Genomic DNA, 18,881 nt, shown 5'->3' with positions numbered 1-18,881 from the left:
AAGCGAGGAACGGAGCAAATCGTTCGCTTCTTGGACATCTACTGCTTGCACGGGTGTTCGTAGGATTTCAATGGTGCAGTCTACAAGAGCAAGAAGCGACGTGTTGCTGCACTTGGGGCCGTCCTGCGTGATTTGGACATGGCTGGACAGACGAGCTCTGAGATGAAGAGCAAAAATCATACCACTAGAAAGACATACACGAATGAATTACGAAAAGCACAGGCAAGTAAAATGCCTGGCCGTGGAACAGGCAACACCTACTGTAAAGACGAATAGGAATCCCCGCTTGCCGCAAAACGCAACATGAATTGCAATTTCAGTTCTGGAGACAGTGCCTCACGCATTATGGTGTCTTCTTCCTTCCTTGTCGCACCATAAAAAGAAAAGTAAACTGTTCTGATGAAATTTTCAGATGGCTGAAATAGCTTCTCGGATCTTCCACAATAATTTCTTGCAGCAAAGTCGCTGAAAACCCGAGCTGACGTCTTTTTTTAAGCCAACCACGAACTCAAAGCACATCTCTTATTTCATGTACACGAGTATTAACTCTGTCACTACTTGTGCAGCTGTCAGAATTTACATTTCAGGGACGATTTTGATGCTCACAAAACGCCTTAACTGAAGAGTGCACTCGTGTCGCTGCATCCACAGCGCCCCACTTGGGAGTATTTACAGCTGGGGGGGAGGGGGGGGGGGTAAAATGTAATTTTCTGTGGGGTAGATACAAAATGGTTCAGTTATTTGTTTGTAATGAAACTAATTTATTTTCAAAAGATCATTTCTGTTATCAGTATTTCGTGCGACTGTAATACTGATTAATTAAGTTACCAATAATTACAACCCCCCCCCCCCCCCCAATACTGGCTTTAACGGTGACGCAATGTGGTGGAGATTACAGCGTGCGAAACGAATGTATGAACATCTTCCTTACATAGTCCACCCTCTGCACACAATACTAAGTACTTTGAACCACGCATCTATGGCAGTAAAACACAAAAAGAAATGAAATGATCGTATGGAATGGTTGGCCGGGAGGCCCCATGCGGGGAAGTTCGGCCGCCGTATTGCAAGTCTTTTGTAGTTGACGCCACTTCGGCAACTTGCGAGTCAATGACGATGAAGAACACACAACACCCAGTCATCACGAAGCATAGAAAATCCCTGACCCCGTCGGGAATCGAATCCGGGACCCGTGCGCGGGAAGCGAGAACGCTACCGCAAGACCACGAGCTGCGGACAGTAAAACACAGACATGTACTTCAGATATGCTTAAATATCCCATGAATATGTCTTCTTCGAGTTGTAGGTAGTTCCCACTGTGGACCAGGAATTAGTTCATTATTCACTTCGAAAGAATAAACGAAATAATTGACAGCACGGCAACAAATACCAGGGTTACCCAGAACGTAATGAACCGTATTTATTTTTTATTCAACAGTTCCTTACTGAACATAATGAGAATCACACACACGAAAGAATGGTGTTTTATCTATACACCCCATGCTCCTAAGTAATCTCAATCCCGTTCTACGGCCTCATCCAGCGCGAAACAAGGGCGTGTATGCCCTGTCGATAGCAATCGCCGGCCGTTGTGACCGAGCGGTTCTAGGCGCTTCTGTCCGGAATCGCGCTGCTGCTACGGTCGCAGATTCGAATCCTGCCTCGGGCATGGATGTGTGTGATGTCCTTAGGTTAGTTAGGTTTAAGTAGTTCTAAGTCTAGGGGACTGATGACCTCAGATGTTAAGTGGTTCAAATGGCTCTGAGCGCTATGGGACTTAACTTCCTAGGTCGTCAGTGCCCTAGAACTTAGAACTACCTAAACCTAACTAACTAAGAACATCACACACATCCATGCTCGAGGTAGGATTCGAACCTGCGACCGGCAGATGTTAAGTCCCATAGTGCTTACAGCCATATGAACCATTTGATAGCAACGCTTGTCCTGGTGGCGGAGCCAGTGCTTCACTGTGGGAATCACCTCCTCATCGTCCTCAAAATACCTTCCATGAGTGCCATCCTTTAATGGCCCAAACTTGCGAATGACAACATCAGCTCGCTGCAACATGTCAGGTGTGACAGCCGTGGATGGTCTCCCCGACCGCTGCAAATCGTGGAGCTCCGCCGAACCGCCTTCTGGTGACCTCATCCTCAGTGCCCTGCGACTAACTGTACTTCTGGCTACAGCAGATGCTCCATAGACTTTGCACAAGCGTTTGTGAATATTCCCCACAGTTTCTTTCTCTGCAGTGTGAAATTCAATGACGGCACATTGCTTGTAACATACACAACCTACATAACCCATTTTGAAACTGTCCTGCAGCTACGCTATCTGTCGGAAGTGACTGAAACTTGGCGACCTCACTCAGGAGACTTCACATAATACATATGTAACGTCTCGCATTCGTGTCATTGCTTTCGGCTGAGAAAAAAAAAATGCGGTGCATTACTTTCTGGGCAACCCACGTACGTAATGGCTACTACGTTGCTGTAGGGCCTACACTGTATTATTATTTATTATTATTATTATTATTAGGAGTAGTGGTCAGATGCAAAGCATTGGTAGCTTGAATTCTTTCAATTTCCGCCAGTTCACAATAAGGAGTCGACCGATCAAATAATTTACAAAAAGTACGCCTAAGCATAGTGTACACATTTTAATGTGGTTGATTTTAAATGCGGGCGCACTGTTTGGTTGAAGCAAGTGACGCTAGGAAGACGAGTGGTGTAGGGGAAGCATATTTTACAACAAGTGTCTTCCCTCAATGCGAACAGTGAACTTTCTTTTCTGAGAAGTAATAGGAGATAGCACTCGCGATGCACTGAGAACTGCTTCAACATTCCACAAGAAAAAGTTGTTAAAAATAAGCACTGACTCATTAGCTCGTGGTTCACTGAAACACGTTACAAAAACTAAATATCAATCATCTTTCGTTATTTTAGAAATACAATTACTTTTCACTCTAAAGTTTACTTAGGTGCCAATGTTGATGATGACGTGAGGGGAGGAGGTTGTAATACCTAGTATCTCATTGAACTTAGGATAACTGGTCTCGGAAAGGTTGGGAACGACTGGTCCACTGCAAAACAAGAAATCAACTTCGCAACTTAATGTCGACGTGTAAACTCGCCTTAATGGGGCCGCTAGTATGCGTTGGGGACGTTAGGACGTTAGATGGCGCCTGACGCGTCCACGCCCGTCACAGCAACACAGCGTGGACTGGTAGGCAGAGGGGTGTCAGCATCGCAACTCATTATGTCTTTCGAACATGGTTTGCTATCCTCAGTTATCTTCTCAAGGCACGCTCTACAACTCCTCGATGTTGCACAGAAGTACTACTTCTGTCCTATATTTTATTTTATGCTGTTGGCCAGTGTTGATCGCACAGCTATTTTCGTGGTCTACTACAAAATACATCAAAGAATCTTTCAAAACACACACAGTCACATGACTACATAAAAATTACAAATTGTACCAAAAAAATCTAAGAATGAGAAGAACCCATGTACAATACCACATGATAAAAAGATTAAAGGTTACACACATATACTTATGGCAGGACATATTTCGTTTCCCGCCCAGAAGTAAACATGCTGATGTCGTTGTCAAAGTGGACTCACCTGCGCTTGAATGAGTACATTAGATTTCACAGAGTGTGCCGAGGCATGTGGAGGCGACCAGTTTCCAGTGTTTGGCCTTTAGTGTTTGCACACGTCTTGCTGTCTTTGCTACAGATCACTGTTTACTGATCTCGTGCTTATACCGGCACTAACTTGCGTTGCACTGTACAGGGTGTTTCACAATTTCTGTTACATGATTCTGGGGGTCGTACAGGGGACTTAGTAGATGAGGTTTTAATAAGGAGCCCATGCCGAAATCGTATCGTTTGACGATTTGATCAGTTTCAGATTTCTCTCTTCACGGTATGCACACCACACTGAGCATAGGGCACTGTCGCCAGTTCCTTTTGTAATTATGACATGTGATGCCCGGCTACAACAGCGGCTGCGAGAAACGGGTCGTCCGCAGCTGGGAGAGGTTGACTGACCATGGTGCTCCATGGACGCACCGCACTGTCGATTTCGAAAAGGATGTCCTCCGTCACTTAGTATAGCACCCGACGACGAGTCCTCGAAACATTAGCCGTGTCGTGGCCTCTTGTAGAGCACACAGGCCAGAACTCGACGTCACGGCCGTATGCGTGCCGTGAAGCGGGAGGTTTGAAACTGATCCGATCTTCAAACATCTAAACGGTAGATTTCCGTACATGAGTTCCTTATTAAGACTTTATCTACCAAGTTAGAAGCCTCTAACCGGAATTGTGAAGCACCCTGTACAGGGTCTGATGAACAAAGGATACGCACGTGGATTAATTTGACCGCATGTAAGATTGGACAACATATTAAGCCCGCTCTTACGTGCATTGGTATAGTTTGTAATCATTTTATCATCTGATATTGTATATCGTTTCGCTTCATCCTTAGAAGTTTGGTATTTTTGTTTTTAATCTTGATGTTATCAAGTGATTACGTTCGTGTTTTAAAACTTGTTTGATGTGTCCTCTAGGACAGCTTGAAAACGGCGGTGTTATGGAAACTGGCCATCGGCATAAAATAAAATACAGGGTGTAACAATAAGGTATGGCCAAGCTGCCAGGAGAAATTCCTTACCTGTAGACGGAAAAAAATGTGTTACATAGAGATGGATCCAGAAAAGCTCTATTTCCATGTTAGAGTTCAACACATGAATCGTGGGAAACACAAAGGAATAGACTGTATCAACACAGTACGAAACACTTTTCTAAACGAAATGTTCAAAATGCCCTCCGTTAACAAGGATACTTCCATCAATCTGCTGTCGCAATGGATCCCTGGCACCCTGATGTATCCCTGGAAATCTGCGTATTGTTTCATTGCATTCCACAATATGTGCACGAAGACTCTGTACGTCTTGTACCGGTGTTCCGTACACAAGAGCTTACAGATGCACCCACACATGAAAGTCCAATGGGTTTCCGGAGAGCGTCGAGCTACCTATCCGTCCGTCACGGCGGCGAACCTAAGAACTACAAACTTACTGTACATTGTAAATAACTGAACCCAGGAGATATTTCGATCACTATATATATTTAAATTTAAGGGCGATCACTGCTGTTAGCTGCAGTGGGACATTGAGCGGAATCAGCAGCGACGAGAGAAAATGTGTACCGGACCGGGATTCGAGCCCGCTGAAATGTGTATTCTTATAGGACAACTATCCAAGGAGTTCCACCCAATAATATCCAAACAGCAGACTCTGTACACAATTTATTAAATTGCCAATACTAAACTCTTTTAAATAACAACAAATTCATATAACTTACAAAACTTAACAAATGGTTAAAGAGTGAGCTTTAAAAACAATAACGGTGGCTTGCCACCATAAAATCGAGAACCTTTTACAATGGTGCTTTTAGAGTTTACCCAAAAGACAAAATCCAATAATAAGTTAACTTGGCATTACAATTTAAAATGATTTATATAAAAATCTTTGAGAAAGGTAATGGCGCTTGGCACCATAAAATGAAAGAAGCGCAACACACAACCAATAAATATAATAACAAAATAATAATTTGATACAACCAATGGGCGAATGAAACTCCCAACGCAATCACAGACGAGCGAGCTCTCAACACTTCGGAGCCTCCCCACTAGAAACGGTCTCCGAAATAAACCGCTGAGAGCTCCCCGACATGTCTCCCACAACTGCCTAACACTTACGCACCTTGGTTATGTTCTGTAACACATGACAGATAATATCAACTCCAGATAAAATTAAAAAATACAGCATAACATCCGGACAGCACATGATGACCACGGCGCCGTTAACTCGGGCGCTCTTAATAAGTGCCGGAAGCCAACACACACAAATCTCAAAAAATTCTCGCTTCTTAAAACGAAACAATAAAAGCCAAGCGCACATGAACAGTCAAACCACAGCATTAGAAGCGCCTTAACGACACCAAACGCGACTATTCCACCAAGTTAATAATAACACAGTAAAAAAAAATACAGAACATACCACTAAATGCTGTTACACAACCAAACTGACGAGATCGTGTCGTTCAGGTCCCAAAAGACCACATATACCAAGCAGCAGTAATTCACTATGTATATACTGTACAAAACCGCCCTTCTTAGGCAGACGTTACCTAACACATCGACTGCCAAATGTACCATACATGAACGCATCTCCGGGCAAGACTCCAGTTGAGCAAATAAATTAGTAACAACAAATATCGTAACGAGCCACACACATAGCAAAAAGTTCCAACAACACCGTCCCACATCAGAAAAGTTCAGAAATCGCTGCTGGAGCTTCCAGGGGAAAATCTGAAGAGCCAACCGAGCCCACACCCTAACCTGGCAGACGACTCCAAAATTCAGCAACTAGTTGTCTCCGGGCCAGAGTATCACAGGACCCCACCGGACCTCCACATCAGACAGGCAGAAAGAACAAGTACGCCGACTCCAATTAATGACCACCGCATGGCCAGCACAGCGGCGAGTCGCCTCCGCCGCAGGCCACTCTGCTCATATTGCGAGGCACAACAACCTTAGCGCTAGTCACTCTCAGGTCAGGCAGAGCGAACTTCACGTTCCGTGCAATACCCAGAAAAACCAACTACCCCCTCGCTTTCCGCCGGCCACCGCAAGCACACGCCAGCGACGTCATAGCAAATCGCCACCGGAGCACCGCCCGCACCAGAACAGCGAACTATAATCGATTACAGTGCGCGCTCTGAACAAGATCACAGGATAGCGGCGCGCGCCATATCACCCGCCATCCGGGACACAGCGTTATCGCAACTGCACGGACTAACTCGGCACACCTCACAGCCCAACCACACTCCCACCGACCGCCACCTGTCCGCAGTCCCTGTCCATTATACTCCCGTTCGCTACTCAAGAGATTCCCACAGAAGGTCGGACGTATTCGTGCATTTGGTATATAAAAAATCGTTTCATGTAACGGTGGTAAGTTTTGTTCGTGTGTGTTTCGCTCGATGCATGTGATTATGAAGAGAAAATGAGCTCTAACATGGAAATATAGTGTTTCTGGACCCATATCCATACAACACATTTTATTGCTCTATGGGTGAAGAATGTTTCCTGAGAGATTAGCCAGACTTTTTTGTTGCACCCTGCCTATAACAGAGATACGAGAGGCGAGCCTCCCTGTTCTGTAGTGCTGATATGCCGACTGATTCAGTAGCAGGTGGACTTTCGCTGTGTGTTGTGGACTATCGCCTGCTGTTGAGCCGTGACCTGTGTGCAGGGTGCGTGCACGAGGGCGTGGAGCACCCGAGCGGCTCCGAGTGGCGGGACGCCAAGGACCCGTGCACGGTGTTCCGCTGCGAGGCGGGCATCGTCACCGAGTCGCAGATCCGCTGCCACGCGCCCTGCCGAGACCCGCTGCCGCCCGCCGCCGGCCAATGCTGCGCCACCTGTCCAGGTAAGCGGCCGCCGCCCCGCCCAGCACAACCTAGCACAGTGTAATAACTGCGCCCCGACTTCCCACTCACCTCTCCTGTACATCGTAACCGCCGTCAAGTTTTAACCCTCATCTCGAACGAATCAAGCTGCGATCATTAAACATGGTGTCGTTGTCGGGGCCTCTTTACGTATTCTTCCCCCCCCCCCCCCCCCCCACACACACACACACACACATTCCGATGCTTTATTCCAACAGGGGATGACCTGACTGACACCTCGATTTTATAATACCGCATTTTTGGCTGTTCCGTAAACACCATTCCCATGGTCTTCAGATTAATTCTTGGCACGGTACGTCTGACGACCTTCCCCAGTTCATCCAACCTATCTGCATTGGTTCAAATGGCTCTGAGCACTATGGGACTTAACTTCTGTGGTCATCAGTCCCCTACAACTTAGAACTACTTAAACCTAACCAACCTAAGGACATCACACACATCCATGCCCGAGGCAGGATTCGAACCTGCGACCGTAGCAGTCGCGCGGTTCCGGACTGCGCGCCTATCTGTATTCTACGGCTGCTACCATATCTGAATTCCCATCACTAAACACTATTGATCCTAAGTAAAGCAATCGACTTTTTCAAGTTATATCCATGCAAATGAACTGTTTCTTCTCGCTGTGCTCCTATATCTACATCTTCATACCGAGTGGTTATAATTAAACTTTCCGTATTTAACACGTTATAACACTGAAACTAATTACCGTACGAGTAACGAACTTGGTAGCATTAATGTCAAGGACATGGGGAACAGAGATAGTGCAGAGTCACTTCAATTGAAACACTTTTAATGTGATGCTACGGTACATCACACCATTACATACCGGAAAGGGGCTCAATACGGTGTCCATCAGTGTCCAGAAGTGCCTGAAAGCGCAGGATTGCATTGTGGACAGCAGAACGAAGCATGTCCGAAGGTATGCTGGCTACCTCTCTTGATATGCTGCGCTCCAGATCAACACCCGTGTGAATGTTCACCTGGTGAACCCTGTCCTTCAGGTAGCCTCACAACCAGAAATCACAGATAGTCAGATCGGGTGATAATTCGATCGTTTCCAAACGTGTTACGGAGAAGCAGGTGAAATTCACGAGCGATGTGCGGTGGGGCCACATCTTGCATTAAAACTTCTGAGTTCAATGTGTCTCTCTGTAGGGCGAAGCATATAGCAGTAACGCTGTCCAGTCACACGGCACGTCTTTGGTCCCTGAGCACCAACCTATTCAAAAACGTTTGGGCCAATTATGAACGTAGCCGTGAAGTCATACCATACGGTGACACGTTCACCATACAGAGGAACTTCACGCACAGTAATTGGAGGTGAAGATCCCCATACTCGGCGATTCTGTGTGTTCACCTCACCCGTCAGAGAAAAATGAGCTTCGTCTATCTACAGGATGGTCCAGGGCCAGCCCTCGTCAATTTCAATTCTTGCGAGAAAGTAGAGAGCGAAGTCAACACGTTGTTGTGCGTCCTATGGTGCAAGCTGCTGTACCACACGCATCTTATACGGATACCATTTGAAAATGGTTCGAAGCAGCTTCCGCACAGTGGACCAGCTGTCGTGACGCAACACGCGCACTGCCTGACGATCGGGAATTGCGCGTAGCGTTGACTGCCTTAGCAACAGCGATTTCATCAACCACATGTGGTGCAACCGGTCGTCGGCCTCTTCCCGGAGCGACGCCCAGTTCCCCAGCTGATTCGAAGTTGCTCATCATGCCCTGTACTGCAGGTGGAGAAAGAGGACTCTTCCGTAATCCTCTCAGCCGGCGATATTCTTGAAGTGCGGCTGCAAGGTTACTGTTGGTTTGACAATAGAGCTTCACCAATAATGGCCTGCTCCCTTTGTCCAAGCTCATGTTGACACGCGAACACGTGCACTGCGATTGGTCAGGTGTGTGAAACTATGAATCACGATGACTGATCACGGCACCTGGTGGCCATAGTTGGAACTGGACGGTGGCGCTGTGACGCATGGTAATCATGCACCCCCAAACTCTGGACATTAGTGCTACCAAGTTTGGTACTGGTACAATAATTAATTTCCTTGTTATAACGTCTCAAAGAGGGAAAGATTAATTAATAACCACCAGGTAGATAATCCGCAAGCCACCGTACGGTACTTGGCGGAGGGTACCCTGTACCACTACTTGACCTTCGCCCCACCCCCCATCCCCTCCTCTCGTGTTCCACTCGAAAACAGTGCGAGGGCAAACGACTGTCTGTACGCCTCCTTATGAACCTTAATTTCCCGTATCTTATCTTCGTGGTTCTTCCGCGTAATGTATGTTGGTGGAATTTGAATCGTTCGGCAGTCAGCGTCAAATGCCGGTTCTCTAAATTTCATCAATAGCGTTTCTCGAAAAGAACGTCGCCTTCCCTCCATGGATTCCCATTTGAGTTCTCGAAGCAGCTCCGTAGCACTTACGTGTTATTCGAACCTGCCAGTAACAAATCTAGTCGCCTACCTTGAATTGCTCCTACGTCTTCCTGCAGTCCCATCTCCTCCTGGGCGCATGTACGTTTTCGTCCTGGTCTAGTGTCTAGTGATGGCAAGAGAGCAAGAATAATGACTGCTCAAATGCCTCTGTATGCGTTGTAATTAGTGTCTTACACATTTCTGCATTCTGTCAAAAGAGATGGTGTTATGATGCTTCTTTGGTGTACGCCCCTAGTTATTTTTACGTCTGAAAATTTTTCTTCGTTGCGAACGATATGTTGTATTCTGTTTGCCAGGGATCTGTGGCCCTCCGTTTCGATGCCTTTCTGGTCACGGAGTGTCCGGTCAGATGGCTTTGAACCGTTTACTGAATTAACATAAGTGCAAAACTCCTTAGGGTTTCCTGTGAGACTGGCAGACAGAATTTTGCTTTCAAATTCGTTGAACGCTTCACACAGGGCTTTTCTTCCTCTAAGTTTTGCTCCGTTCAGTTTTCATTTGTCTAAGACGTTCTGACGACTGTTACATCTGCAGTGAAGTTCTCTTTGCTCTCAGAGTTTTCTAACACAACTAAATAATTTAAGCTGCGCTTTCTGCAACTTTCTGGGTTCGTGAACTGAGACACCAATTTGGCATAGCGAATACAGAGGAGTAGTTGGGTCGCCAAATAACGATGCCACCGCTTTACCCCTTGAGTAGCTAGGGTTTATGCCGGAAACCACTATTTTATTAATTTTTTTAAAAAGTACCGAGGACCTTAGCATGAAACCATCAATGCTGTTGCAAGGAGAGCAGCAGTCACTTGTAGTGCTCAAAGTGGATATTGTGCTACGTGTTTGTTGGCGATTGTGGTCAGTGTGACGTTTTTCTAAAATTATTGTAACGTAAATTTTAGTTTGTACTCCTGTTTTATGAGTGGTTTCGAAATGAATAACACCGTGGCAGTATATAGTTATGGTACAAAATTTATTAAATTTGAGGCTCATTCTTGCTTGTTATTTAGGATTATAATTCGTTTTAGACGTCACGAGTTCATGGAAGTTTCGAGATATGAGACTGAGCCTACGAAAAATGCAAATTTGCTTTCAGAGGCTGGCCGTCGTGGCCGAGAGGTTGTAGGCGCTTTAGTCCGGAACCGCGCTGCTGCTACGGTCGCAGGTTAGAATCCTGCCTCGGGCATATGTGTGTGATGTCCTTAGGTTAGTTAGGTTTAAGTAGTTGTAAGTCTAGGGGACTGATGACCTCAGAAGTTAAGTCCCATAGTGCTCAGAGCCACTTGAACCATTTTTTGCTTTCAGAGAAATCACATGAAATGATGGGTGATTGAAAGCTGTACGTCCTAGTGGTTCCGAAGTCAAAACCACCTCCTTAAAACAAATAATTGTTTGCTTTTTGTCAATTTCTTCTCGTATTCGTAGTTTACTATGATAATAAAAATGAATTATGTGAATATTTTTAAAATTATATTTCTTTTCATGTCGGTGGGACTGAAACAGTTAATGGAAACTGCCGTGTCTCTACAGACAAGAATCTGTCCCCACTCGTAGACTCCCATCGCGTCTGCTGAACATCGCAGAGCCCTGCGCTGTGGGGGGTGGTGGGCCCTGCGAAGGGCGGAAGGGCGCCATCACCTGCGGCGGAGCCGGGTGGCCGTCGTCGGCCAAATAACAGAGCTGGCTCGCCCGGCGTCTGTATTTGCTCTGCCGTCTAATAAGACATCAGCCGATGATAGATAGCGGCCTTAATGGCCGCCTGCGAGCCCAGCCGGGGTGGTCCACGCCGTGTTCGTGTGTGTGTATGTGTGTGTATATATATTAATTACCCGCCGGCCAACCTTCCTCCCTTGCCAGGGTCCCAGCCCACTCACCGCAGCAACCCCCGCCGACTATTTTTATCTGCGGCCTGTTACCTTTCGTCTCTCGACGTGTAACTCGCTACAAGGGCCCGCCGGTGAAAAACGAAAGCCAAATAATCACTTTGTTCGCGCGGCTCGGCCAGGTGTGCTCTCACACGAGACCGCGGGGGAGGGGCGGGGATGAGGCAAGGGGGCCAGGGGGGCGGGGGAGGGGCTGGTGGCCTCTGCGGCCGTTGTTTGACTTGCCAGGCCGACCACACAGACGACCGGCTAATAACATTATTTTTCTCGGCAGGGCTAACCAAATCGCCGCGGGGCCACTCGTTAACCCCTGGTGCTTCAGAGGCACAGCCTCCCACGTATTTGTGTGTGTATGTGTGTGTGTGTGTGTGTGTGTTTCTGGAATGCGACGCGCCCGCTACACCTGTGGCGTTCCCGGCAGATTCCCTTGTTCCAACCGACGTGGAATGATACTCTCACAATTTGAGGAACACGTCGTCGCGCAGCGTGTAGCAGCCGCCTGCTAGTCTCTCTTACTGGCGGCGAGGTTGCACACGATCAATTACAACGCACGTGGAGCCTTCCCTCCCCTCCCGAGAAGACCATTTTACGAATAGAATGGGAAGACCTTCTGATAACTCCGGCACTGTACATCTTGACAAACCGCAGAACGAGTTGGAACAGAAGACATCTATTCGAAAAGACGGGGGTTCAGATCTGGACACGACCGCTCTGAGGCCAGTCTCACGTAGTTTCCTTCAGTATGAACGCAGCAGGCTCCTGTCACCAGATTTCTCCAATGGAGTCACTACTCTGTCTCTACTAACCTCGATCTCAACGGGGCAGTAAGGTGCCAATCTATCTTTCTTTCTTTCTTTTTCAGCAGTAAAGACCGCTACGGTCGCAGGTTCGAATCCTGCCTGGGGCATGGATGTTTGTGATGTCCTTAGGTTAGTTAGGTTTAACTAGTTCTAAGTTCTAGGGGACTAATGACCTCAGCAGTTGAGTCCCATAGTGCTCAGAGCCATTTGAACCATTTTTTCAGCAGTAAGTGAATGTAGTTTGTCCACATTTTTTCCAGGCACTGTATTCAGCTCTTGTATTGCGATTCTAGGCGACTGGCGAGGTAAAAATCAGCTGTTGCCTTAATCCCTTCACTCGACTCAGTACGTGTTCCAGGCTCAGATTTGTTTGGATATGGAAACCGGTGAAACTGAGTGTGTGTCAGATTTGGCGCATTTTCCAACAACTCTTACTTCAGCTACTTCCGTTTTCTTTCTCCCGAAGTGTGCTCGGAGCAAATGAACTGTCTTAGTGAAATATGCTTTTTCCCTTCCACAATCGAGTAAGCTTTTTTGGGAATTTTCTTTCTACAGTAAGTACAGAAGACCTGCATATTGTCCGTCAGTTATTGTTTTACCCTTTGCCAATTTAATCAATAAAAAGAATAAACCTTAAACCCCACAAACGACTAGTCATCTCTCCTTACCCAACTACGTCGCAAAGATACATTGCCCCTTTCACAGTGCGGCTTTTTAATCAGAGGCAGCACAGTGCGGAGATACGTCCAGTAGTAGGTGTTCATTTTTCAATAAATGCGTTAACACTACATGAAATACAGAATAATATTGCATTCTTTCAAATCACATTACAAAGCAAACTGCTTAAAAACAAAAGTCATAAGACTGACAGAATTTGAAATGGGATGCGTATGTTTAATGGTGGTTGTAAGTTCCTATGGGACCAAACTGCTGAGGTCATCGGTCCCTAAGCTTACACACTACTTAATCTAACTTAAACTAACTTAAGCTAAGGACAACAGACACACCCATGCCCGAGGGAGGAGCCGTGCGAACCGTGGCAAGGCGGCCCAGACCGCACGGCTACCCCGCGCGGCCGTATGTTTAACGTATACGCAGTATTAGAACTCTGTGCCCGATCGTCTTAAATCACCAATTTTGACTGTCTCCTCCTAAATGGAAGCATGTATTTGAATACGGTTTTCAAATGTGTATGATGCAATTACAAAGCATTTGAAAGGGTCCCTTATTTAAAAACAATAAAACTGGTTATCACTGGGAGATGCGATGGGATGCATTGAGAAATGTCAATTATTCTCTTAACGTTTAAAACTTTTTCGAATTTAACTCTAGAATCAGTACCCCGCCTTCGGTTCAGTTTCAGTACTGCACAACATTGCGCAAATACTTTAAGCTACGAGGGCTATTCGGAAAGTAAGGAACGATAGGTCGCGAAATGGAAACCACAGTGAAAATCAAAACTGTTTTATTTGCAACAGTTAGCTACAGCTTCCAGCTACTTATCTCCATAGTCGCCGATCCGACTTAGACGTTTGTCGTAGCGTTGTACCAACTTTCCAATACCCTCTTTATAGAAGGCAGCCGCCAGTGCTTTCCGCCAATTCTCTACGCTGGCCTACAGCTCATTGCCTGTGCCAAAATGTTGTCTTCACAGCCAGCGGTTCATGTGAGCAGAGATGAAACTCAGAGGGAGACAAGTACGGGCTGTATTGTGGGTAATCGAACATTTCGAATTGGAAACGATACAGGAGCATCTTCATTGCCCATACAGAACGCGGCTGAGAATTATCTTGATGAAGAAAACGCGCGACAGTTATGCAATGTTGGCTGCGTAGTTTCAGACGAAATTTCTCACCAGGCCCTCGTACTTGGCGGGAGACACTATTGTTCTAGGTATCTTTATGCGTTCCCTGTGTGCTCAGAACTAAAAAGAACGACGTAATGCGATCGACGGGTATGCTAGAAACACTACCCAACACACCTGTGCAAAACTTCATCTGATTTTCACTTTGGTTTCCATTTCGCGACCGATCGTTCCTTACTTTCCGAATAACCCTCGCATATTTCTTAGACTCTGATTGAATAACAACCAAGATAGATTTAATGATAGAATACGTTCGGAAGCAGCGTTTCTTACATTTCCTACGGCCTTCCTCTCGGATCTGAAAACATAAACTAAGTAACGCTAGTAACTGATACAACCAACGCAAGAAACGCACACGAACAGCCTCTAAGTAAATTTACGCACGCTGTGCTGCTAGGCTGGGTAGTGATTCTCAGCGCTACCATACCGCTGTCGCAGCGTCCTTCCGGAAAACCCAGCTTCCTCAACACAAGCGCTGCTCGCTCTTGAGACTGTATACGGCCACCCGTTTCCACATTACTGTGAAATTCACAATCGCATTTCCATTGACAGCACCCATCTGCAGGCATACATTCTCATAGTCTATTCTTCAAGTAAAATGCACACTGCTCTTTCTTCTGACTTGAGTGTGGAATCGCTGCACACACTGTCAACCGCTGCTCTTCCAGAATTGTGCTATACATTTTCTCGATGTTTTCATCTGTGGCTGAAGTTCTCAGTGTTACAATGCTGATATCCTCAAGAGACGAACGGCCGCATTAGAACTCAGCAGTCCGTCTCAACAGGTGAAAATGAAGAGTCTCCTTCTAAGCCACCACCAAATTTGAATGAATTTCCGTTGACGATAAATTGACGAAAACAAAGAATTTTATGACGGCACTAAAGTCCAGTTTATAGAAAGACGGGAGATCAGAGTTGAATGTCCTGTCGACACTAGGGTCATTGGCCACGAAGCACTGCTCTGAGTCTGGAGAACAGGACTGGAGGAAATCTGCCGTGTTCCTTTCAAAGAAACAACCTTCCTTGACCGATTTAAAGGCAGCAGGGGCAACCTAAATCTGAATAGTCGGGTGGGGATTTGAACTCTGGTCCTCCCAAACGAGAGTACATTTGAAACGTTCCTGATGTTTCTTAGTCGGAATTTCCGTGACCACGCGTGAACTCTCTCTTGCAGCTGGTCCAAGTGCTCTTAGTGATGTTTGGGGCGCGAGTCATACACCACCTGATCTCAAAAGTATCCGTACACCCCTCTGTAATACGAAATAGACCACCAGATGTCAGTAGAGAAGCAGTGACAGCAGAATAGGTCGGTCACTTCGAACGTTGACTAGTCACCTGGCTGACAAGTCCATCAGGAACATTTCACTCTTCCAGAGCTGTTTTAGTCGACTATTGCTGATGTGATTGCGAAGGGGAAACGCGAAGGAACAACCACAGCTAAACCAAGACAAGACAGATCTCATGTTCCTTATTTATGTAAATGATATGCCCTCTAGTATTATCCGTAATTCTAAAATATTTCTGTTTGCAGATGACACTAGCTTGGTAGTAAAGGATGTTGTGTGCAGCATTGGCCCTGTTTCAAATAGTGAAGTTCATGAGATAAGTTCATGGCTTGTAGAAAAAAAACTAATGCTAAATCGCAGTAAGACTCAATTTTTACGCTTTCTAACACACAACTGAACAAAACCTGACGTTTTAATTTCACAGAATGGCATACGATTAGTGAAATTGAACAGTTCAAATTTATAGGTGCTCAAATAGACAGTAAACTGTCGTGGAAAGGCCACGTTCAGTATCTTGTTCAAAGACTTAATGCTGCCGCTTATTTTCATTCGCTTATACCATATGGCATTTTATTTTGGGGCCGCTACGGACACATTCCACCAGTCCTATATCTTAACACACACTCGATATCCTACACCAACAACACTTCAACTGACTCACTCTCCTAGACAGTGAAACCTGCCTCGATATTTATCCTTCCTATCAACTATACTTCTTTCCCACTTATTCCACGCCATGTTAGGATCCCTCTTCCCTCCTTGTATTCCCTACCCCAAGTGTTCTCCATACTATGGCCCTACCCACACACCAAACTCTTCCTCCGTTCCTGTGCCCACCATCCACCACAACACCTATCTTCATTCCCATAGATACTACCCTACGGGCCACTATGCTTATAGTCCGTAGCCCGTGGTCAGTGGCTAGTGTTGCTGCCTCTTGATCACAGGGGCCCGGGTTCGATTCCCGGCCGAGTTGGGGATTTTCTCTGCCCTGGGACTGGGTGTTTGTGATGTCCTTACCTTTTCATCATCATCATTAGGGACAGTGGTTATATTGGACTGTGTAAAAAATGGAGTATGTAAAAATTGGGACATTGTATGGCCGCTGATGACCGTGCAGTTGAGCGCCCCAAAAACCAAACGTCATCATCATCATCACTATGCTTATACCTACACCCTCCAAACCCATTCAACAATAATTTTTGACTCCAGTGCTGGTCCTTGAACATTCTAGTGGAAGTGCTGTGTTTGTTTCTAAGAACGTTCCTGTTTCTTGCAAAGTGTTTTAAATTTATTGTTACCAGAATGAAAACTGCTCTTACTGTAGCACAAAAAAAGCGAATATGTTCTGGGCATAGTTAAGGATGTAAAAGAAGGAACTAACTTTTCGACTTGTCTGGCACAGCATTGGTCATATCGTGCAATATGCCGCAACGTGTCATTAAAGTTTAGGATGCATGCATCCCCACTCTGGGATACTTGCTATTATAGATGCACCCCTGCTCTCCAATACTTCTAATTGTAGATGCATCCCACTCTCCAGAAGCATATAAATTTGTGTCTATTGTTCTTACACCCCTCACTGGGGTGGCTTTGGGGCGAAATGGACCCCTTTAGGGTGAAGTGGTCCCCTTGGGAAAAAATTAACCCGCCCCCCACACCCACACCCACACGTAGAAATACAAAAGGGTTTTGAGTGCCCTCTAGGAACGAAATCACCCCCAGAAATCTTATCCCCCAGAAAAACTTTTTTACGTATTACATATCGTGTCTCAAACCTTTTGGGTGAAACTGAAGCTGGTGACAGTGGATCCACAACCGGTTATATTGAGATACGGAACCAATCGGAGAAATATACACTCCTGGAAATTGAAATAAGAACACCGTGAATTCATTGTCCCAGGAAGGGGAAACTTTATTGACACATTCCTGGGGTCAGATACATCACATGATCACACTGACAGAACCACAGGCACATAGATACAGGCAACAGAGCATGCACAATGTCGGCACTAGTACAGTGTATATCCACCTTTCGCAGCAATGCAGGCTGCTATTCTCCCATGGAGACGATCGTAGAGATGCTGGATGTAGTCCTGTGGAACGGCTTGCCATGCCATTTCCACCTGGCGCCTCAGTTGGACCAGCGTTCGTGCTGGACGTGCAGACCGCGTGAGACGACGCTTCATCCAGTCCCAAACATGCTCAATGGGGGACAGATCCGGAGATCTTGCTGGCCAGGGTAGTTGACTTACACCTTCTAGAGCACGTTGGGTGGCACGGGATACATGCGGACGTGCATTGTCCTGTTGGAACAGCAAGTTCCCTTGCCGGTCTAGGAATGGTAGAACGATGGGTTCGATGACGGTTTGGATGTACCGTGCACTATTCAGTGTCCCCTCGACGATCACCAGTGGTGTACGGCCAGTGTAGGAGATCGCTCCCCACACCATGATGCCGGGTGTTGGCCCTGTGTGCCTCGGTCGTATGCAGTCCTGATTGTGGCGCTCACCTGCACGGCGCCAAACACGCATACGACCATCATTGGCACCAAGGCAGAAGCGACTCTCATCGCTGAAGACGACACGTCTCCATTCGTCCCTCCATTCACGCCTGTCGCGACACCACTGGAGGCGCGCTGCACGATGTTGGGGCGTGAGCGGAAGACGGCCTAACGGTGTGCGGGACCGTAGCGCAGCTTCATGGAGACGGTTGCGAATGGTCCTCGCCGATACCCCAGGAGCAACAGTGTCCCTAATTTGCTGGGAAGTGGCCGTGCGGTCCCCTACGGCACTGCGTAGGATCCTACGGTCTTGGCGTGCATCCGTGCGTCGCTGCGGTCCGGTCCCAGGTCGACGGGCACGTGCACCTTCCGCCGACCACTGGTGACAACATCGATGTACTGTGGAGACCTCACGCCCCACGTGTTGAGCAATTCGGCGGTACGTCCACCCGGTCTCCCGCATGCCCACTATACGCCCTCGCTCAAAGTCCGTCAACTACACATACGGTTCACGTCCACGCTGTCGCGGCATGCTACCAGTGTTAAAGACTGCGATGGAGCTCCGTATGCCACGG

At 46.7% G+C, this 18,881-nt stretch overlaps 1 protein-coding gene across 1 annotated transcript in view; it reads left to right on the top strand.

Annotated features, from left to right (window-relative positions):
- The window catches only part of LOC124777449 (BMP-binding endothelial regulator protein), a 682,572-nt gene that overhangs the window by 609,161 nt on the left and 54,530 nt on the right, over positions 1-18,881 (top strand). Inside the window, exon 5 of the mRNA XM_047252865.1 lies at positions 7,318-7,494. Within this exon, the coding sequence (XP_047108821.1) occupies positions 7,318-7,494 (177 nt within the window). The remainder of the gene's footprint in view (positions 1-7,317; positions 7,495-18,881) is intronic.

Source organism: Schistocerca piceifrons, chromosome 2 (genome assembly GCF_021461385.2).
Source record: "Schistocerca piceifrons isolate TAMUIC-IGC-003096 chromosome 2, iqSchPice1.1, whole genome shotgun sequence".
Taxonomy (NCBI): domain Eukaryota; kingdom Metazoa; phylum Arthropoda; class Insecta; order Orthoptera; family Acrididae; genus Schistocerca; species Schistocerca piceifrons.
This window is presented reverse-complemented; position numbering and strand designations above follow the sequence as displayed.